At 44.2% G+C, this 24125-nt stretch overlaps 1 protein-coding gene across 1 annotated transcript in view; it reads right to left on the reverse strand.

Moving 5' to 3' along the window:
- The window catches only part of LMCD1 (LIM and cysteine rich domains 1), a 59463-nt gene that overhangs the window by 29859 nt on the left and 5479 nt on the right, over nt 1-24125 (reverse strand). The window contains exon 2 of the mRNA XM_079122091.1: nt 321-409. Within this exon, the coding sequence (XP_078978217.1) occupies nt 321-409 (89 nt within the window). The remainder of the gene's footprint in view (nt 1-320; nt 410-24125) is intronic.

The following is a 24125-nucleotide window of genomic DNA, read 5'->3' on the forward strand; positions in this document are numbered from 1 at the left end:
CAATGAAATCAATCCCATCCACCCGACCCCTGGGGTCAGGTGGTCCTACCCCTCTGGCTCCCCTGACCCCATCTTTCCCAAATCAGTCCTTGCTGGGCTGGGCTCGGTGCCCCCCACCTCCGCTGCCCCACTTAAAACAGTTTAGGAAGCACTAAGCTCCCTCTTCAGATCTTTGTCCCTTGAGGGCTTTTTTCTTGTTGGCGAGTTGGGACAGGCAGGAGAGCATTCCCTCCCCAGCCACCTAAGCAGTCCCCCAGCGTTCCCAGAAAGCACAGCCAAGAAATGAAGGCAGGCAGAGGCCCCCTCACAAAACCCCTTACCTCCATGAATGTGGCTCGAAGCCTGAACACATCCCCTTGCACCTCAAACAAGCCACAGTTCTTGCTGAAGGCTGCTGGCCCAGGGACATCTGGAAAAAGAGAGAAAAGAGGGTGTTTTCCTTCCAAACGTCTGGGACTGAGGATGCTTGACCTCTGAAGGATTTGGCACAGCCGCAAAGGGACTGCACAGGGTTCACAGGGCACCAGATCAATAAGCCATCACTAGCTGTTTACCAGGAAGAGGGAAGACCAGCTGGAAAGGGGCCCCAGGGCAGGCAGGCGTGAAGGGTGGGGTTCTTCCTCAGAAAAATGCCACTGACCTCCTTCCCAGGCTCCAGGGCTGTCACTCAACGCCAGCGCTAGCTGGAGAAGCTCGACTGTGCGCCCTCCACCCACTCCTTGATCCACTTGTCACTGGAATGACATCCTCCCACTGAGTGGGTGCCTCCTCTTCCTCGTTTATTTCTAATACATCGATAGAATTGATTAAACCAGAGCTACAGGCTGCCATGTTCATCGCTTAGAGCCAACCTTTAATCATTTGCTAACACCCTGAAAAACCTCCTGAGCTTTTACCATAAAAATCTGCTGTGGCAGGAACACAGTGCACACACAGGTTTGATGATTCCTTACGAGCCAGAGGCAACCCAAGTGCCTTTGGCTGCTGCTGCTGAGTTTGAATAGGGTCTTAAACAAGCAGCAACGTCAGCAAGCTCGCCAGAAATGCAGAGGCGCGTGCCCTGCCCAGCTCCTTTGCATCACCAACTGCATTTTAAACAAATTCCCAGATTTTTTTGCATTAAAATTGGACAAGTAGTGGATTCATAGGTGGGTCTGTCCTCTGAAAAAGCTACCTAGCTCTCCATGGCTGGTGGAGGGGGACGGTGTGCCATTTATTGAGCATCTCCTATGTACCCGGTGCAGAGGATATAATATAAGCCTCAAGGGTGCCCTAGAGCAACTCTAGGAGGAAGTGAAGAGGGAAACCTACTTGTTGCCTGGTTTCTGAAGCCCTTAGGTGGAGGAAGGGAGTCTGCTCCACTGTGTCATTGCAAGCCATAGGCTTCGAAGTCTGAGATACCAGAATGCAAATCTAGCTTTTTGGTTGCACGTAGCTTATTGGTTGCATGGCCTCGGGACAAACTGAGCCTCAGTTTCCTTACCTGCCCAATGGGTACAGAGATAATAAACATGAAATACCAGATCATATTAGGCACGAGAAATGGTAACCATTATTATTTTGCACGTAGACTTGAGAAGCGCAGAGAACGGCGCCAATAAATCCATACGGGAGGATCAGGGAGGCTGTGATGTGACTTTGGATTTGGTCTGAGCAAATGAACAGGCAGAAAAGGAGACAGGAAGAGGCTGAGCAGAAGGAAGAGAACAGGCAAGAGCCAAATGGAAGAAAAGAGGTGCAGTGGGTGGGTGGGGTGATGTGAGCATGCTCTTTGGGGCACTACTAGTTTATTGAGTTTGCTTTTAAGAGGGTTAAAAAAGCAAGCTGTAAAACTCATGGAGCCAGCCACATTGCCAGGGCTGGACTGGATTCAGAGAGAGATGTAAGGAGAAATGTTATCCTTCATGGTACCTCTCTTCTGCACCCCAAGGGTCCCTATGATAAGGCCAAGCTGGACACTCCTGCTGACTGACTGCTGTTTGTACCGTGTATCCACAGTATCTGTTTTGCACATACTCAGGCTTTAGGGAGGAAGAGCCAGACTGCATGCCTCTGGAGCGGGGCATGTTCCTGTTTGTGCCGGGTCAGTAGTAGATCCACATTCAACATGAGAATTAAGATAATGTAAAAGCTGGGCATGGTGGTACACGCTTGTAATCAACTCAGGAGGCTGAGGCAGGAGGATCACAAGTTTGAGGCCAGCCTCAGCAACTTAGTGAGGCCCTATGCAACTTAGTGAGACCCTGTCTCAAAATAAAAAATAAAAAGGGGCTGGGGATGTGGCCCAGTGTAGAGTGCCCTGGATTCCATCCCCAGTACACAAAACACTCCCCCAAACAAAAAAAAAAAACCTATCACCACTAACTCCCCCTTGCCCTAAGCAGGGGTGGGGTTGGGGGAGTCTCCATTCAGAGGCAGAATTTTGCTCTCTAGGAGACGGGGTTGTGGCTCAGTGGTAGAGCACTTACCTAGCTCTTGTAAGGCACTGGGTTCGATCCTCAGCACCACATAAAAAAGAAATAAATAAGATAAAGGTGTTGTGTCCATCTACAACTAATAGATATATATATAGAGAGAATTTTTTTCCCTTAAAGTCTTTAGCATCTACTTCCGCTAACTTCCACCTCCTCGTGATACCTTGAATTCTACTCGGTGAAACACAGTGATCTGTCTGCACTTGATAGTTAAGCGGTTCCAAATTTACTTTGGAAATCACCTTATTTACAAACATGGCTTCCGGGCTGGGCCATTTCAGGTGCAGCCAGAGGCCTGGAGGCAGAGGAGACCCGGAAGCATTGGTCAGGGGCACAGCACCCGGCCTGCCTGAGCTGTGTCCTTCTGCTTGGCCTGGGTGGCCGGGCTGCAGTCCCATCTGCTGCCTCAGGGTTTGATTTAGCAGGAGGGATGTCAGGCAGGGTGGTACCCAGGGGCCCAGCCTCCCAGTGCCAACCCTGGCATTTATTAACTGTGCCACTGGAGGCAAGCCAGTTCTTGACCTGACCTAGAACTTCATAAAATGAGAAAACTAGCCTGGTTTGGGGTCGCCTAATTCTGTTCTGCAGGATGCTAATTTTTAATTTGCTGACTTATCTATTATTTTTATTGTGATTTTATAATTCCTTTTTTCCATATTTTTATTGGAGCATTCCTTATTGTTGTACATAATATGGGGATTTGTTACATATTTGTACAGGCAAACAATATAACAATATAATTTGGCTGATATCAGTCCCCAGTATTTTCCCTTTTCCTCCCCTTGGTCTCTTTCCTCTACCGATCTCCCTTTGAGTTACATGACTCCCCTCATCTTTCTTTTCCTGTTTCTTCTCTAGTTTCCGCACATGAGAGAAAACATATGACCTTTGACCTTCTGAGTTTGGCTGATTTCACTTAATGTTGTCAAGTTCCATCCATTTTTTCTGCAAATGATATAATTTTATTTTGCTTTATGACGGAATAAAAAACCCTGTGGTGTATCTAGACCACATTTTCTTTATCCGTTTATCCATTGATGGACCCCAAGGCTGGTTCCACAGTTTGGCTATTGTGAACTGTGCTGCTATTAACGTGGGTCTGCATACATCACTGATGTCTGATGACTTTAATTCTTCAGGATAAATACTGAGGAGTGGTCTAGCTGGGTCATGTGGTGGTTCCACGCCTAATCCTTTGAGGAACCTCCATACTGATTTCCACAGCAATTGGACTCATTTACAGTCCCACCCGCAGTGTAGAAGTTTCTTTTTCTCCGTGGAAGGATGCTTGCTTTGTGAGATGTTGCAAAGGGGTTCCTGGCTGCAGATAGGAAGGAGGATTACACGATCCAATAAAGATGGCAGCACTGGAAAGAAGTGGTTTCTGAACCTTTGGAGGGCCAGCCTGTGCTTCTAGAAGCAAGGGGAGAGGTGGGAAGCATGCAGCTGTTCCAGGTGGGCCGCCCCAGGCTCCAGTGCCAAGCTGGTCAAGACTTCAGGGTTTCTGCTGTGACTGAGCCAGTGACTCATCTTGGTGATTCTCTGTTTTCTCACTGTGTCCCAGGGTAATAGGAACCTAGGCATCCTTGAAGATTGCATGAGATTCAGCGTGGAAGGGCCTTAGCACACACTTATTATGCACTTAGTGTTTATTGTTGCTGTTTTTACCTCTAGTGGTAAAATGGTTTGAGAGACCTTGAACTTGATGTTCTCAAAACATCCCCCCCAACAAGCTTTAATTTTCTAGGGGACTTCAGAGGAAGTCTTTTTCTAACTGCACCTCCCAGTTAGATGTATTTTTCTATTTTTTTCCCCTGTATATAAATTTTGCCTCTTGGGCTAGATTTTTATAAAAGTACAAAAAAAAAAAAAAAAAAAAAGACTCACATATTTCATCCCTAGCCTTTGTCCCTAGCCTTTGTCTCCCAGCATTTCCCAGTAATTGACGGAGAAGAGCTTAACAGGAACCATCAATGCTTGGGTGTGGTGATGCATGTCTGTAAACCCAGTGACTGGGGAGGCTGAGGCAGGAGGATTGCAAGTTCAAGGCCAGCCGCAGCAGTTTAGTGAGGACCTAAGCAACTCATGCACCTGAATAAAATCAATATGACAAATCCCAAGAAACACCAAGAAAGCTCACTGGAGTGAGACAAGTGATAGGCAGGAGATCCAGCCTACTTAGGCCAGGACCTTAAAGTAAATATGGGTGTAGGAAGCAGGGAGTTGGTCCCAGCATACAGCCTGCTAATAGGACAGTTTCCATGCTAACAGAAGTCTGACGGAGAGACAAATAAATGGCCTAAGAAGGGAGAAATAGATTTGGACCATCAAGCCACACTTGCAGCTAGTTTGGGGCTGTTTAACACAATAAATAGTAATTTGTTTATCGCGTGCCATTCATCCAGAAGTCAGACAGGCCCAACTGTGTTCATTGACGAGCAAAATGATGATCTTATATATTGAGGAAGGGAAAAAAATCAGCCAGAAAGAGTGTTCCAAGACAGACCCTCTGTTTGTAGCTTTCTTTGATGTGGACTATGTAGACACTAGATCTTTCAGCATCTCCCAGTAGTTGACAGAGAAGCAATAAACAGGAACTGTCAATTCCTGGGTGTGGTGATGCATGTCTGTAATCTGAGTGAGTGGGGAGGCTGAGGCAGGAGTATTGCAAGTTCAAGGCCAGCCTCAGCAGTTTAGTGGAGGCCTTAATCAACCTAGTGAGACCCTGTCTCAGAGTAAAAAAAAATTAAAAAGGGCTAGGGACATAGCTGAGTGGTTAAGTGCCCCTGGGTTCAATACCTAGCAACCCTCCCCCACCACCAAAAAAAGTGGTCTTGGAACACAGCACCTACTCTGTCCTTTCTCCTGAGAGGGAGGAAAAAAGTGTTCTGACACTTTTCTTTGGCTCACATAGGTAGGATGTGTGTTCATCTGATGTCGCCGAACTGAATCGTGTCAGAGGACTTACATCGGGGGAGTCCTGGGGATGCAAGGAGCAGGGGCAAAAGTAGGAGTGTTCCTTGGACAGTGGCTTAGGGGATGGCATGTTGAAAGTCCCTTCCTAGGAATTATCCCTTAAAAAATTAGAACGAAACTCCTGATTACCGAAAGTAAGTCACTTCCGATTTGATTCCTAACTCTTCATAGTTTATCTATATTAAAGATACTCGTGTCCAGTTCATTTTGAAATCAGGCTGGATCACTTTTATGTAGAAGGGCTGACGGGGGTCAGATGTCATCAGGCTGCCCCTCAGCTGGTCAACAGAGTCCACCTCACCTGTCCAAATGTGTCTATTTCGATTTCCATTTTATCTACTGATTCTATGCAGATTCTCTTTCTAACCATCCGGGTCTCCTGTAGTTCTCAGTGTGAACTCCTGGCTTTTGTTCTGGCTTATATAAACCTCAAGGTGCTGCAATCCCAGAATCCTTCAGGGGCCAGCTTAAGTCCCGTCTTTTCTCTCAGAACAATAAACCACTGCTGTGAAACAAGTACAATCTGCCCTCCACACTGGCAGTTTCCACAACCACACATTCAACCAACTTTGGATCAAAAATATGACGGGGGCTGGGGTTGTGGCTCAGTGGTGGAGCACTTGCCTGGCATGTGTGAGGTCCGGGGTTTGATCCTCAGCACCACATAAAAAAAATAAATAATGGTATTGTGTCCATCTACAACTAAAAAAATATTTTAAAAGATATTACAAAAAAGAAAACTTTTATCCGTATCGAACATGGGCAGACTTTTTTTTTTTTTCCTTGTCATCTTCCCTAAATGATACAGTGTAACAACTTAGCAGGTAGCGTTGACATTGTATTAAGTTCAGTAAGTCATCTAGAGATCTGTGGGAGAATGTGTGAAGATCATGTGCAAATACTAAGCCATTTTATGGAAGGGACTTGATCCTCTGCAGATTGTGGTGTCTGATGTGATCCCGGAACACTCGCCTGCAGATACTGAGGCACAGCTGAACTAGGATTTGCGTTTTTCCAGGCACCATGCTAAGCCTGAGTTCACGTGCACGTGACATTTGAGGTGGGTGTACATTGGTACCCAAGGTGTGGTCCTCCAGCAACAGCCGTAGCAACAGCCGCGGTCCCTGGGAACCTGGGAGCCTGGCAAAACCCCAGGTGTCACCCCAGACCTAGGAAATGGCTCACTGTGGTGGAGCCCAGCCATCTCTGTTCAAGAACTCCAGGTGATTTTGCTATACAGCAGAAGTTTGAAAACTGATATTATTATTAGTGTCTCCAACTTGCATGCAAGTTACCTGAAGGGTACCTGACTGTCCTGGTTTTGCCAAGTCTGTGTAGCACCTCACATGGAGGACTCAGCACTGAGACCAGGAAAGCCTGGGAAGAACCAGTAAAGAGCTGGTTTCCCTAACTCACTGAGGTTCCTGGGGCTCCAACTAAAGTACTAGAGCTTGAATTTTGAACAGGGCATCTCTGATTTCTGAAATCCACATTTTAATCTAACCAAATGCATTACAGTTCCAGGCCAAGAAAGTTTTTCTAGATATGTTGGGGCCTCAGACTTTTTTTTCTTAAATAACTTACATAAATGCAGAATCGCAATGGCAGCCAGTGCTGGGAGGAGAAAAATGGGGTGACATGAGGCTGAACCTTACCAGGGAGACTTGGCCTGGTCTGGATGTGCCTGGAGCACAGCCCTCCTCTGGTTAATTAGACACTCCAATTAGCAAAATTAGCTGGGATCTGGTTCAAGTGCACATCTGGATTCAGCAAGCTGGAGGTGAGCCTGACATTTCATAGTTCTGCCAACCTCTTTGCCAACCTCAAGCCTGTGCTACTGATCCAGGACCCACACTTTGGATGGCGAGGGGCTATGCCCATGGTCCTCAAACTTCTCTGCCCATTGGAATCCCCTGAGGGAACTTCAAATACCGCTAAAGGCTGGGCTCAACTCCAGACCAAGTTAGAATCAATCTCTGGGAGTTGATCCAGGGGATTCCAATGTGAGACAAGTTTGGGAACCACTGGGTCTCACCATTATACCCTCGGCTGCTCCAACTGGACTGTAAGATTCCCAGCTCAATGGCTCAATAACTCTTTTTTCCTGAACGCTCATATACTGTGGGTGGGAATATAATTTGGCACAGCCATTATAGAAAACATTATGAGGTTCCTCAAAATATTAAAAACAGAAGACGCAGTGAAGCAATCCCACTTCTGGATGGATATCTGTTATTCATCTATCTTGAGAGGAACTGAAATCAGTATCGAAAAGAGCTATCTGCACATCTATACACCCAGGTTTATTGCAGCCTGACTCACAACACCAAGAGATGGAAACAGTCTAAATGCTTGTCAAGAGATGAGAGGGAGAAACTGTGTGTGCCTGTGCACGCACGCACACACGGTGGAATATTATTCAAACTTAAAAAAGAAGACAGTAACACCATTAGTGACAGCGTGGATCAACCTGGAGGACAATAGGTTAAGTGAAATAAGCTGGGCATAGAAAGACAAATGTTGCATGATCTCATTCATATACGAATCTAAAAGAGTTGTCTTTATAGAAACACAGAATAGAATGTTGGCTGCCAGGGTTGACGGTTGCAGAAAATGGGGTTTTGCAAAATCAGTAAGTTCTGGAGATCCAGTGCACAGCATTGAGACAGTAGCTAACAGTTCTGGGTTGCATAATTGACATTTGCCAAGAGGGTAGTTGTTAAGTGTTCTCACTATAACAATGGAGGCGACTGTGTTGGAGGTGACACATACCTAGTTTGACTGATTCAAAATGCATACACATATCAAAACATCAGCCGATACACCTTAAGTACATGCAAGTTTTATTTGTCAATTATCCTTCAGTAAGTCTGAAAGAAAAATTCCCCTTCTTAGCATGTGGACTGGCATTCCCTCCAAGAAGAGGTTTTCTCAGTAAGTCTGACTTTGTTAGCCATTTCATTTGGGTCACATCTGTACTGGCACAAACCTGCCCCATAAACTTTAGTGCCAAGTGCAGTAATTCTTCTAACAGGGACAGAAGGAAGCCACAGCCCTTCCTCTTCCTTCAAATGTCCCCGACTGGCTGACTTCCCTGGGCCTCTTGCTGATACTGTGAGGCCTGTTCCCAGCCTGAGGCCACGGAGGGTCCTCACACCTCCCTAACTCCAGGCCAAAGGTGGCAGAGAGAACCTGGAAGACCCAGATCCTTCCAAACTACCTGGGTAATCTTTTTTCCCCCTCACTTTTACAGTTAAGAATCCTGGTGTCTTCACAAAGCTCTGGACTTCACCTTTTAAAACTCCCCAACAATCGAAGCAAATGAGTTGTCCAAATGGCCCATAATCTGAACAGAGTAATGAAATAAAAACTACTCACAATACACTGTCCAGAATTTAAGTCAACATTTGCTGCCCTTCCTGGATGTAAACCCTCTGGTCTCGCCTCCCTAGGACAGGTGCTTTGTGTCCCTAGAGGAGCAAGCAGGTCAGAAGGTAAATGACCCAGGGATGGTATGGGAAGGTGAGCATAAGACCCTTTCTAGTCACTTTGCCCATAAACACTAGAGTGACCTTTTGTATCCTAGTCCATAATATACATGCATTTTCTTTCTAATGAATATGAAACAAAGGCTTCTGATCTTGCTCCCTCTTCTCCTGAGGCTGATCTGTTGCTCTGTCTTTATCCCCTGGCGTCTTCCTCACTCACTTCCTCCAGCTTTGGGAAGACCCCAAGCTAGGAGTTTCAGTTTATGGCCAAGAAAATCTCGTTTTCCCAAATGTTATAATTAAGATAGGAGATGTCCCCCAAAAGCTCATGTGTAAGACAATGCAAGAATTTTCAGAGGTGAAACGACTGGATGATGAAAGGTGTAACCTAATCAATGTGGGTTAATCCACTGACGTGGATTAACTGGGCAGTAACTGCCGGCAGTCAGAGTGTGACTGGAGGATGTAGGTCACTGGGGGTATACCTCTGGGGTTCATTTTTTGACCTTGGTGAGTGGAGCTCTCTTTCGGCTTCCTGGTTGCTATGTCCTGAGTAATTGTCCTCCGCCATGCCCTTCTGCCATGATGTTTTTGCCTCACGTTGGGCCCAGAGCTATGGAGTCTGTCAACCATGGACTGAACCTCTGGACCCATGAATTAAAATAAACTTTTCTTCCATGGGATGATGAAATGGGACTTGTAACCCAAATCCCAGAGGGTTCTGTCCTTTACTCTGTTGGTCCTGATGATGGCTGGCTGAGAACATAATGAGAACGGGGAAAAAGATGTGCAGAGGTGGCTGTTCTCTTTATTTCAGCTTTCTCACCATTTCTGAGTTTCTCACCATGGCATGGAAATCAACCACGGAAATGACTTTGGATAAAATGCTTCCTGAAACCACATTGAGTCTCACAAAGACCTTGCCTTCTTTAGAGGGCCTGTGGCAGATGTTTTCTAGGGAGCTCTGTGGGTGGGTGTGTATCCAAATCTATGGTTTTCACTCTGGAATAGCTACTTGGGCATTTTGATTTCTCCATCTGTGCAAACATGGACGCGAATAAATCCCTTCAATTTAGCTACTTTTGTCCTGAATTGTGTAATGAGGATAAAAACACACAGACTAAACAAATCGAGATTGACCCTACTGATGTAGTACTTAGAATTCTAGGCGCAGAAACTTCTCCGCCCGCCCCCCGCCCCCCAATCATTTATATTTAAAGCAACAGACAAGGACAACAGATGGTGGGTGAGAAACTAGGGCAGAGCCTAAATTGACAGCACTTCTGGGGAAAGAGTCAGTTGTTTTCCTTTGGTAGTTTGTATGTTAAATTCATCCTGTGGCCTGCTTGCAGTTGAAAGTGTCGGATGGATGTGTCTCATGATAGGGAAGGTTCTAGTATCACCAAATATAATTCTAAACAAACACTGAACAAAAGAATATTTTTTTCTCTATATAAGAAATATTTCCTTTTAAATACTTATTTTTCATTCATTCACTCATTTTTGTCTATTTTTTGTTGTTGTTGTTTTGTTTTTTGCAGAGGTTGAACCCAGAGGTACCGAACCACTAAGCCACATCCTCAGCGCTATTTATTTTTAAATTTTGCAACAGGGACTCGCTAAGTTGCTTTGGGCCTCGCTAAGTTGCCCAGGCTGAGCTCATACTTGGAATCCTCCTGCCTCAGCCTCCCAAGCCTCCAGGATCACAGGAGTGTGCCACTGCATCTGGCTTTCATTTTTATCTCTTGAGATAGTTTGTTTAGCAACTGGGGTTGTGGCTCAGTGGTAGAGCATTTGCCTAGCATGTGCGAGGCACTGAGTTTGATCTTCAGCACCACAGAGAAATAAATACATAAAATAAAGGTCTGTGTCCATCTACAACTAAAAATTTTTTTTAAAAAAATTTAAAACTTGTTCAGGTTCAACTTTACTACGGGTTAAGTTTGGGGCAAAATAGATCATGATCTCCTTCCTGTCGCCTGCTTCAATGTGCCATGTTAAATTAGGCAAGAGTAAGTTAAAATCAGGGTGACCATGAGGGAGAGAGAAATTCACAGAAGTCCAACAGGCTTCTCTGAAGCATGCAGCATGTTAGAAGGATGTGTGACCTTCTTGGACCCTTCAGCTTATGCATCAGCTGACCCCAAAGACGTGACAGTCTTTGTGTTCAGTCTCCATGAAGAACATGCCCCCCGGGAAAGTTCCAGAAAAATCCAGTCCATTCTTCCTGTCACTTTGTCAGAGAGGTCTTTGAAGTTTCTAGAGCAGGTACCCTCTCCCCTCTCTCTAGTCTCCTAACCTCCATAAATGACCCTTCCTGAAACATTTGTTAGTTCTGCCTTTGCCTCCAGGGGAGGGAGTCACTGAAGACCACCAGGCTTCACATCATCTGGGGACAAAAACTTGGCAATGAAAACAGAGTAGAAAAGCAACCCATATGAGGAAAAAGGGAATATCAAAGGGAAGGTGTCTTGTTAAAGATCCTGCCCCTGCCTTTCCTTCTTTACCTCCGCTAGACAAACTTCACTGAGTTGACACTTGGTTCCAGAAGAGCAGGAAAGTCCAGATTCAGGGCCATTTAAGGAGTAAGTGTGTGGACACCTATCTTCAGGTGACTGAAACTGAGTCCCACTTCAAGACCTGACCACATCATCTGCTTCCTGAAGATGTCTTTCTGATTAAAAATGTATTACTTCTTATAGTACCCAGGTATGGTGAGGAACATCTGTAATCCCAGCTATTAGAGAGGCTGAGGCAGGAGAATTGCAAGTTTGAGGCCAGCCTGGGCAACTTAGCATGGCCCTAAGCAACTTAGGGAGGCCCTGTCTCAAAATAAAAATGGTTGGGGATGTGGCTCAGTGGTAGTGTGCTTGCCTAGCGTATGCAAGTCTCTGGGTTCAATCCCTAATTCCTCCAATAATAAAGACTCATTGCAGTAGATCCCCATTACCTGTGTTCTTCTTTCTCTAATTTTAGTACCTATGGTCTGCTGCAGTCTGAAAATTTTAAATGAAAAATCCTACAAATAATAAGTTTTAAATTGTGCCTTAGTTTGACATAGAGATGAAATCTCTCACCATATGGCTACATTGTTACACCCAGACAGGAAGCATATCCACACTGTATATGCTACCCTCCCGTTAGTAACTTAGTAGTTATTTCATTTAACAGATTGACTGTCACAGTACCTGTGGTCAAGTAGCCCTTACTTTACTTAATAATAACCCCAAAACACAAAAGTAGTGATGTTACTGGATATGGCTATGATTGTTCTGTTTTTTATTATTAGTTATTATTGATTTCTTACTGTGTTTAATTTACAAATTAAACTTTATCACTATGTACATAATAGGAAAAAAACAGCACTCATAGGGTTTAGTACTATTAATGGTTTCAGGCATTCCCTAGGATCATATTAACTGTAGATAGAGTGTATGACTACAAACATTGTAGTGAGTTTGCTTGGTAATCTGGTTTGCTAGCTGGGTCTACTAGTAGTGTCTGCCTCTGCCTACATTATTACTTGACATATTATGAAGCAAACACTGTAAGGGCTTGGTTAGGCATGAAGGGGGATTATCTATCACTTTCTTTTTTTTTTTTTTTTTTTTTGCAGTGCTGTATTAGCCAAAGCCCTAGAAAAGGCATAACCTGGAAATAGTCACTGAATATCTCTTGTACCTTTCAAAGGTGATGAGGTTGGGGTTCACTTTGAAAAGACGGGGAATAGGGAACAAGTCAAATACCTACGAAACCTAAATGGTGTGATTCAGGGCTAGGGGATCGGATCTGTGTGATGGCGTATGGAAAATCTGGGAAGTTGGCAGTCCCTAGCGGGACACAGACTTCTTTGTTTAGTATTCTCCTGGCAGGGTGCAAATGATGACCGAGGAGAGAGGAAACCAGCCTCTTGGGCTGCCAGCGTCTTGCTGATAGGCCATGTTTACACATCCTTGGATCCAAAGCAGGTCCACAAATCTTATGTCCAAGACCCCTCTGGACTGACGTGATAGGACTTTGAAGACCAAACTCATATTTTCCTTTGACATTTAGCCTCGTCTGTACGAGCTACAGACACTACCCAGGCTAATGAGAATAGTGAATTGGGCAAAGGCAGACAAAACCAGCCAAGAAGGGGCAAAATCATTCTCCTGTGTGTTTCTTTTTTCACAGTTTGACAGTTCCCCAAGTTTCCAGAAAATTCCATTCTTTTTTTTTTTTTCCCCCCAGAGGCTGGCCTTTAGTTAAATTAATCAGTGAGAGCATGGTCCTCCTACCGCCTACTTCCTCCCACCTCTGGACATTTTAATGGATCTTTGGAGACCACCCAGATTCCCAGAGGGTGGGCATTGTTTTCACTGACTAACTCCTTTAGGTCTATAGAAAGTTAATTTGACTTTAGGGATTTCTATAGGCAAAAGTCGACCTTGCATTTCCTGCCTGTTTACAGAACTTCCTGTATAATCTTTTTCCCTTGGTTATCTTTTCTTCCTTCCTTGCCAGCTTTTTGGAAGATACACTGAAGCTCTCATTCTGAGCCGGTAGTTATGGAAACCCCCTGGGAATCTTATCCAGAGATTTACCTAGTAACTTAGGGGAAGTCGAGATAGGAAAAAATAAAGTCCCTATGGAATTCCTTCCTTCCTCCCTCCTCCACCCCCATTTCCTAAATGAGAACAAGCTGTTGGGGTCCACAGGCCTCATGTCTTCAGGTTATCCCTGGAAATTAAAATCTAATTGGTTTCATGGTTCTTAGATTTCAGCTCTTCTTAGACATCTTCTGAAATAGAAAACTATAATCCCGGGACCAGCTATACTTAACTTATTTTACCCCCCAGTTTTATGAGACACTTCTGATTTTAGCAGCCTGAAATCTTAAGAATGTCGTTCTGTAAAAATGTAATTATGTGTGTGTGTGTGTGTGTGTGAATTCTAAATTTGCAGCATTACTGATGGTTCCAAGGATAACACACTTTTATTGGAGTTAATTTTGGAATGGGGGAAGACTAAGAACACCAAGTTGGAGGATTTTTTAAAAAAATCTTTCCTGTCTGAATCTTAATATCTTAAAAGGAAATATGCCATATAAATGTTCAGCACTGTTATTAGAAGTCTGAGGCCTTTAGCTTACACAACTGCTTCCTGCTGGGAATCTCAGACCTAAATTGCTGGTTCTCTTATGGACAATGGAAGCATTCACACACACACACACACACACACACCTCAATCAACATCAGTGCCTCCATAGTAAAGATTTTGTAAAATAACATTTGTGCTTCGTGGCTGTGTATTTAGCAAGGTGTTTTCGGGTTTAAAACAGAAATCCTACTTTATAAATGACTCTTTCTCTCTTTTCTGCCAACATGTTTTTAAAACTAACACGAAATACACTTTTCAGTTCAGATATTTGTTCCTTCCTTTGATTGTTCCCCTGTACATACTTGAATTCTGCATTTAAGAAAATCATAGGTTCTTAGAACTGAAAGACCCTAACGGAATTTTTAGGCTGTTTTCTTTCTTTCTTTAAGCCCAGTTTTATGAAAGAAATTAGTGGATAGTCTGTCACTTTGCAAATAATTCCCTTGCAATGCCCCAGTTTTGAAACTCATGAGACTCGGTTCAGATGTAAAATGAGAATTGCAGAAGCCAAGTTATTTTCCAGAAAATTATCTCTTGAGTAAATTGGGAATATTCCTTTAACCATAGTCCGCCCTAGGAAAGAGGCCAAATTCCTATATACCACTGAGCCTGTCCCCCTGAACTTCCCTCTCTGCTTCGACCACTTTTTTTCTTCCTTCATCTAACAAATTCCTCACTGTCTTTCAGTTACCTCCATGATCTCATCTTTAAAAACCTGGGGCATTGCACTTTTCTCTACTACCATCATGATGGTGATGATTTCCTCTGGTCTGTAGTTCTCCCATGTCACTCTTTCCTGCCAGTCTGTAGTTTCTTTGAGGGCAGGGCCCTGCTATGCCTAGTTCATTACTCTACTGCCAGTCCATAGAGTAATCCCTTGCACATAGTAGCTTCTCAATAAAACGTGTGCAGGCAGTTTCTTCGACAGCTTGTTTTCTCCCTGCATCGGTGCTTCTTGTCACATCAAAAGCTAAAACATAGTAGAGAGGCTCCACCCGAGGCTGATGCCTGCAGAAGTTGTTAGAGGGAAAAATCTAAAGCCATCCTGGTTTCCTCTGGTTTTCCCAGTTTATAGCTCCCCCTTGGCCGGCCCATCCTCTCTGCAGTGGCTCTCTGCCATCTTCAGTGGCTCCCTTCTCCCTACAGGATTCTAGCAGCAGGCTTTTGGGATCTGCCCCGATGGTTTCAGCTCTTCTATCCAGCTCTCGCCTTCTCTCCAGGTGCATCTTCAGTGCCTGGAATCTCCTTGTGCCTGAGCCACTTGCCCTCTTTAGCAGCAGAAATCCTGGTTCTCCTGTGTCAATGGGTCCCTCTCCATCCGGTTACCTGGATCTGATGGCTGAATCTCAATCACCACTCATAGTAGACTTGGGGAAAACAAAAACAAAACAAAACAAAAAACACTTTCCTTCTTGTTTCAGAACGTGGGTTGTCTTTGTGGGCTGTCCGTGTCAGCCCTTGCATGGTTGTACCCAGAGGGCAAGAAATGATCCTCTGATGAAAGAGTTAGATCCTTTTCCTTCTGGAAGGTGACTTACTAAAGAGGGGAAATCAGACTTCTCTAGAGAATCTTCGTTGTGGGTTTCTTCATGAAGTGGAATATATTCAACTATTGGGAAATGTAGAAAACTCAGGCCAGTTTGAGAGAATCATTAAGCTTTGCAGACTTTCCATGGTGTTTCTGGTCTTGACTTAATGCTTTGAAATATCCCTTCATTCACTCCTGCCCTTGAGCTCACTTGCTGAGCACGTGTTGGGGCTGCTCTGTGCACGTTAGAGCTTGAAACCTTGAACTTGAGCTTTGGCTACACTATGTATTACCTATGTGACCCCCCACAAGCAGCTTCTGCTCTTTCAACCTTGACTTTTTCCATCTTTAAAATGAGTCATAATCCCTGTCTGCCTCACAGGGTGATTATGGCCATCACATTTGATAATACACAAAAGATATCTTGAAAACTGCCAGGTGCTGTAGAGATCAGGAGGCTCAGACATGAGGTGTTTGCAAAACCCTACATCTTTCCTTCATGGATTTTGTCCTCCTGTGTATCATCTTGTGATTACTTGCTTATGATTTTCCATTACACTTATTACTTTTTGAAAAGTATCCCTACCCATAAAGTGCATTAAACAGTAGAATGTCATCACAAAAAATACAGGAAGCAACGAGAGCACCACATCCTAACCATGAGACCACCAGGGAAGGTAACAGAAGTAATGAAACAATATCATTAAATTCTAGCTGCATACAATTGCCTTGGAGAAGCACAGAGACTGCTCACCACCTCTTTACTGGGAAGTTGGGCGAGCATTTAAAGGCATTGTAAATGTCCCGTGGACACTTTCTCCTTGATATAATCAGAAGGATGGAAGACCAGGAAAGGGGGAAATGGCCTGATGGGGTTCCCTGTCGTTAATGCACATCTGGGTATTGACTGCATTCAACTTGTGGTCAAATTCATAACATAAAATTCTAGAAGCCTGGAAATGAATTAAGTATAGAGGGACGAGCTTTGGATTAAGTTTCCTATACTTAATTCCTGTTCATCAATGACTAACTTTGCAATGGTGGCAATTTCTTTAATCCCTCTGAATCTCAATTTACTCACCTGTAAAATGGGATTGATGGAAATATTAGAAAAAAAAATGACATAGCCTAGCACATGACCCCTGCATGATAAAAGCACTAACAGGCCTCCTGCAAGAATGAGGAGCCCCTCACATCAAGAGCAAGACACAGGGAAGTTTCCAGTATTTTGACCTTGAGGAGTAGGAAATGATGAATAAAAAACTAAGAACAACCGAGGCCACTTCTCTACGAGCAAAGTAAAGAGGACAATAAAAGTGATTCATCGGATCATTTAGATGTTTAAAATATTTTCAAATACCAACCAACACAGCCATTTCACCCGGCAAAACTTTGAATAGACTTACGCAATCCTTTAAAAAAGAATGTTCCTGGTTAGCATGGTGTCAAAGACTTGGCTAAAATTATAAAGCACCAAGAGGTGTTGATATTCAGCATTTCTTAAAAAAAAAAAAAGGAATGCCAACTTTAAGTCTTCAGGATAAGAAGAAATACGATGGCCCAGGGCCTTCTCAGAATTTCTTGCACTTCAAAGAGCGTGTACTTGGCAAAGTTTCCCCCACTTTCCTGAGTTTGGTCAACGTGGCTGAGGAAAAGGCAAAACTCTTAAAATCCGTGCAGATGGAACTTTTCCACTGGCCCTATTTTGGTATAAATATTCATCAAGGACTAGAAACTTAAAAGTAGATATCAGTCTGAGCTAGGAGAGCTCTGGACTCTGTTGAAGCCAGTTTTTGGTCCTCCCTTTGGCTCTTGTCTCTCAGGGGGACCAGGTCTTCTGCGATCCCGGCCAGCTGCCTCCCCAGCGCCTGGAAACCATTGGAGTTTGTTCTCTGTGGACTTCCAACCCCAAAAGAGGGCCCCGAGTTCAGAGGCACCTCTGGTGAGTTGTTTGAACAGGGAAAACAAAATCAGGGGTTGGCTCACCCACTGCCGACAGCCAGTCCTTCAGTAGATTGGTTTGAAGGAGGTTAATCAAACCTGGGGCAAAAATTCAGGGTCTGCTTTGGCAGTAAAACAGCAAAATCTCAGGGTCTGCTTTGGCAGGCCGCCCTTCTCCACCTCTCACTTTCATTTCCTTTTCATCTTAAGATCCCTCCTAAATCCTCCCAAGGAGGCTCCCTCCCACTTCCCCACCCCATTAGGACTTTGCCAGTTCTGGCCCAGGCCTACCAATCACAAGGCTCAAGAGAAAGCCACAAGCGTGGGCATCCCACTGAGTGCCACTGAAAGAGCTTAATGGTCCCCCTACTCCATTCCACATCTGCCTTTATGGCTCCTCTTCCTGTCCTCTCAGGGAGGGAGGGTGGGGAGGGACGCTCTTCTTACTCTTCCCGTACTTTACCTTTTTACCTTCGCCCCTGTCTTCACTCTAGTCCCTTCTCTTTTCTATCCGGGGACATTACCAGGCTTTCAGGGAGCACAGGGAGGGGATGAAGGCATGGTTTCCATCCCTCAAGGAGCTTCCCCATGGAGAACTTCAGTCTAAACAGGGTATCAAGGTCCAGGAGTTAAGCGGGCATGGCCGTAGTCGTGGATGGTCCGGGGTGAAGGGACGATGGGTCAACAAGGCTGCAGCCATCTCTGTCCTGCCACTTTGTTGCCGCCATTATTCTCCCTCCCCTACACCATCTTACGACCTAGATTGCTAGTCCACCAACTTTCTCGTCCGTCATTGTCCAGATTGTTAGTAGCCCACGAAATTCCACTACTTAAGAATAGCTCCCCGGCCTGCCCCCCGCCACTCTCTCTCTCTCCTTCTCTCCTCTCTTTTTCCCGGGGCCAGTCAGAAAATTAAATGTCTGTGGAGCGGGAGTGTCACAGCATGCTGGGAGTTCAGAGGACAGAAATGGAGAGACTTGGGGGCTGGATGGAAGCTGGGCCCTTGGGGAAGGGGGCTTTCTCAGCAGGTGTGTGGGCAAGAAATAATACATTCAGGGAATGAGTGGAGGATCAGTTTGGGGGAAGAAGAATGTGGAAGGGGAATGCATTGGCTGCAAAGGGATCCACTGTATAGAAACTTCAATGTCAAAGGAAGGATTTGGAAGAGTCTTAGTGGCAGGTCCTTGGGACAGAGTTCTCCCTTCATGTGATATATCCATGGGCCTGCAGCAGGAACTCCGCCCTCAACCCCTCTGACCCACCTCCTGTGCTGCTTATGTGTGTGTGTGTGCGCGTGTAGTTAGATTATGTAGATATATACATAGATAGATATATAAATAGATATGTATACATACAACCATATATGTGTTTTTCTTTCCTACTGACTATCAAATATTGCCTTTTGTATTTTCTGGTGGTGCTTCAAAGTAAAAATCGAATACAGTAAAAATTCACAAGTCTCACAATAGGTACTTGATTACATGTAGATCCCATGGGACCACACTTCCTGTGCTCTAGAAGCTTCCCTCATGCCCCTCTCTAGTCAATAATCACCTCCTCTTATAAAAGTGACCACTCTTCTGACTGATTAGCTTTGCCTGATTTGAACATTATATAAAAGAAATTATATGGTGTCCCATGGCCTTGTGTCTGGCTTCTTCTGCCCAATAGAGATTGCCTGTGCTGTTGCGTATGTCAGATTTTTAGAAATGACTTATTAGTATTCTCGCGTATAAATAGAAAACAATTTGTTTACCCATTCTCTTGCTGATGGCGATTTCAATAGTTGGGAGCTACTTTATGGGACTGGGGATTGAACCCAGTGGGGTGCTTTACCACTGAGCTATATCCCCAATCCTTTTAATTTTTTAAATTTTGAGACAGTTGCTAAGTTGCTGAGAATGCCACTCAGCTGCTGAGGCTGGCTTCATACTTGTGATCCTACAGCCTCAACCTCCCAGGTTGCTGGGATTACAGATGTGTGCCCCTTGGTCTGGCTGGAACCTGTATTTTCAGATCAAGTCTGAAGTAAGTACTCTGTGAGAGAAAGGGTTTCAGTGCAAGATTCTGGATCTGGTCCACCACACTCCCATGTTTCAGAAGACTGATTTTCATCCTCATAATGCATCTAGAATCCTACTTGAGACTTCTGTTCCCCGAATTGAGGTTTAAGTGATTTTCAAGGGGTGCACACCTCCCATGTTGTACTAGAGAGTATTCCTGTGTCACATGCATAACATGCTAAGTATCACAGACTGTTTATTTCCTTCTTTCCACATAGATTGCACGTGATCGGTTTTCTCTCTCTCTCTTTTATTTTTTCCTAGTCTTTTTGCAAAAATTCAAGTGAGTTTGCCGGAACTCTTGCTGTGCCTGGGAGGTTCTTGAATCAAAGTTGTAAGAAGTTTTCTGCACTCCATGTGGCAGGCCCTGCTGTCTGACCACCCCAGAGGAGTTTGGGGAAAAAGAATAAGTTCTCGGATAAGAAAACAAAAGATATACCTCTGAATGGATGGCTGCCCTGGAATGTATCTCCACTAAGAGAAATGACACTTCCAAGTTAGACGTCAGCTATGCTGGGGAATATGAGTGTTGGTTTTGGAAGGCACAGAACTGGACTGTGACCCGATCCTCGTTCATCCTTGTCTTTCAACACTCAGCTCACATATCGTCTCCCTGGGAGACCTTCCCTGACCTCCCCAGGTAAGATTAACTACTTCCTCTTCTGTTCTCAGTCCCACTTTCAAACCTCTGGTTCGGGTCTTTAGGCACTGCTGTGATTCTGATAATTCAACTAGGCTCCTCTGGTTGGGGAGTCCTGTCCTTTTATTTCTCTATTTCCCAAAATAAAACATAACAGTTGGAGAATGCATGTTTGAACAAACTAAATTCTTAAAGTTGGCTAAATCAGGTTAGGTAAGAATGTTTCATCAAAATAATGTTTGGGATTTTTTTGAACCAGAAATTGAATCAGGGGCATTTTACCACTACGCTACATCCCCAGCTCATTTTATTTTTAATTTTCAGACAGGCTCACCAAGTTACCCAAGCCAGCCCAAACTTGTGTTCCTCCTGCCTCAGCCTCCCAGGTAGCTGGGATTTTAGGAGTACACCACGTTTAGTTTATTAGCTCTTTTTATGGCAATGATAATTAGTTTAACACACATTCATTGTATGTCAAATACTGTGCTAAGAACTTCACAGATTATTATAATGAGTACAATGATGTTTAGGCCCATTTTACTGAAGAAACTGAGGCTCAGAGCTAATATGACTTGTTCAGTGGGAACAAGGGGCAGAACTGGGATCTGAACGCAGTTTTTCTACTCCAAGAGCCTCAGATCTCAATTCATCATAGATATGTGTGTGTGTATACATATGTGTATATCATGTGCGTGTATATTTGTATGTGTGTACATACAAATATACATATATGCATGTATACACATATGCACACGAATTTTTTGTGTGCATGTGTATAATACTGTTAAAGCTTTATCTTGGTGGGGATCTTAATATTTTGGGGCTCTTTTGGTTGTCTGGATATGAAAGCATCTCTTCTCAAAACAATGTTTTAAATGCACAAAATACAGTTACAAAGGAAACCACTGTACTGAAGAAATATCACCATATAAAACCATATCTGGAATTTGGTAACACGTGGCTTTATGAAGTTAATTATTGAGATACAACAGTGGAACTAATTACTGTCATTTCAGAGTAGGGGTAGGGATGAGTGTAAATGGTAGGTCAAGGACCCATCTCAGCTGGATAATAGGATATGAAAATACCTGATTTCATTGGGATCAAAGGCACAGGGTCTTATGAACTTCTCGGCCTTTTGCCTTCATTCATAATAGAAGAAAATGCTAATTTCAATGAGAAGTTATGGATATAAAGATGAATTTTTTTTTCTCGTTCAAGTTCCCTGATACTCTCATTTCTACTCATAGATTCCTGGTTACAAACCTCTCCTTTATCTACTAACAGGATTTCCAAAAAATGTTTCTCCATTCTCCTTCTAAAATAAGGAGGCTCCAATGTTGACCTCTCCTTCATTAGAGCCAGATTCCTTTAACACAGAGACTGATGGCTGCGGAGTCTGGGCTGGGGTGGGCTGGCTCTCCTCCAGGAAGAGGGTAGAACTGGCATCTACCTTCCCTCCACCCCTTTCAGCCAGCAGATTACTCAGGTCAGTCACCTCAGTGGTCAGTCTTACGAACCAGTGCCTAAGAACGCCACTTAGTCATGTAGCCCAAATAGACGCTCTCTTCTTAAGAGAATCAGCCAGCCAGGAGACCTTTCTCACCTCCCCCATGCTTTTGCCCTTTGGTGTCCCTAATATCAACATCATGAAAAAATAGAGCCCAGGGTGTTCAGTTGCCTCTGAGAACATGTGCTGAGAGTGGACAGCGCGTCTCCTTCCACACGTGTGTGCAACAGAACCGAAAGGGCCACTGGTTACCAGTAGCACCTGAGAGCTGCCAGGAGTCCCCTGGCCGCAGACGTCCTTCTGCTCAAGGCCTCTGGCCGTGTGACTGTTGGGCAGTGGTGAGGTCAAGGAACACACAGAATCGCAGAACACCGTCATGAGTTGGCCCGTCTCCTGCTTTATGAAAAATGAATTCCACCAGATTTGTGTTTACATGGCAGAATCCAAACCTTTCTTATTCACTGTCTTGTACAACAGCACAGTGTCTGGCACATAATAGATGCTCAATAAGTATCTGCCGCATGAAGAAGCTGGTGGCTATCACCCTATCTCATAAGGAAGCCATCTGAGGGTAAACACCTATGTAAGATCCCGGAGCTGGGGTCACAGACTGGTACTGGACAAGGTGAAGGCTGCTTTTGACAGGGGAGGAGCAAGACACACAAGATGAACTGTTGCCATTCTCATGATTTTGCATAATGATACAGCCTGAGTATATTTATGGCTAAGGTCAAGTTTAGCTACAAAGAGAAATTCCTGCTATCGCATATCTCAGGAGCCACATGTGATGTAGGTAAACCGAACTTAGTCTTCCCATGTCCCAGTGCTTAATGACCTAGGAGATTTTTGCTTTGTGCTGATGAGAGGGGTACCAACAACAGCGGGAAGAAGTATATAGGGATTCCTTACTATGTATACAGGCACTTAATCTGCTTTAGCTCATCCAACTTTCATTGAAATGCAGAGGTACCGTTTGTTTTTGTTCTCAAGTAAGGAACCAGGGGTCCAGGGAGGATTAGTAACCTGGCAAAGACTATAAACCTGGCCAATGGCAGAATGGGCAGTTATATCTAGATCTATATGCTTGCAAATGTGTGACTATTTTGCTCCTCAAAATGGCCTCTGAACCTTGTGGCCAAATCTCATGTTACAGCCAAAATGTTTACCCAACCTTCTGAAGTTTGAGGATATGAGGTTGACACAAAATTGGGACACTCCGGGTATGGAAGTGACAGAGAAAATACACCTTTTTCTCCTCCATTCATAAAAGTTGCAGTGAGTTGAAGCGTCTTGGTCCTGGGACCACTTAATTATGTCAGTGTGAATTTCAGATACACTAGTTGATCATTAGCGTCTACTCAGCTCTTTTATGCAGTGATTCCTGTGCATTTGTTTCCAAAGATACATTTTAAAAAGGATGCAATAAGTTAAAGAAGAGAAGAAAAAAAAAATCAATCCATAAACCAATCATGTAGATTTGAAACAACCACCAGGGGTTGGAAACTGCTCCCTCCTTGTCATTCAGAAGAACAACTTGCCAAATGAAGACTTTGGTTTCTTCCCCTTTAGTGATTTTTGTTTCCTTTTAAAGTATGTCCTGGTGGGGGCCTGGGCTGTGGTTTGCTTGTCTGATTCACATGTTTTGGGTGGACCATGAGTCAGGCTGACCAGGCAAGCTGAAATTGATCAGGCATTCTGAGGCCAAGAATTCTACTCCCCATGCTAGAGCTTCCTGGAATCTCTGGGTATAGGAGCTATAGGATTTTCTTTTTTAAGTGTGAGGATAATAGATGCAATTCCTTAAAGGGTCCCTCTACCAGCCACTTACCTACAGAGTTCTATGAGCCTTCTAGAATAGCAGGAGAAATCTAGAAAGTCCTTACTAAATACCCAAGACATGGCTTTGATTTGGTAAGGGTGACAGTATACCCATGAAGGTGACCAAGAGATATCAGAGAGGTAGAGATACCTGGTAACAACAGGAAATTCTGGGCAGCTCCCCTTAGCCAATCAGTGAGTTCAGTAAGTTGGGAGAACCTGACCTGTGTGTGAAGCTCCTTCTCCACCAGATTTCTGCTGCTGGCGAGTAAGTCTTAGAAGCAGAGAGGTCTACGTTTGACTTCTTAACCTGTCGTTATGTGAACTTAGGCCAGTCATTTTAAACTTAGTCTCAATTTACTCATGTGTAAAAATAATACTAATGTTTTTTTGTAACTGGTCCTTAAGGCTAAATGAGAAATGTGTGAAATATGTCAGGCAACCTCTGAGCTCTCAAAAGATGTCTTTCCTGCCTCTCTTTTGCTTTCCCCTAAACTCATCTGTCTTCACAGAGAGCAGATAAGTCTTTGGGGAGAAAGGAAGCCAAA

This window comes from Sciurus vulgaris (genome assembly GCF_902686455.1).
Source record: "Sciurus vulgaris genome assembly, chromosome: 19".
In the NCBI taxonomy this organism is placed as follows: Eukaryota; Metazoa; Chordata; class Mammalia; order Rodentia; family Sciuridae; genus Sciurus; species Sciurus vulgaris.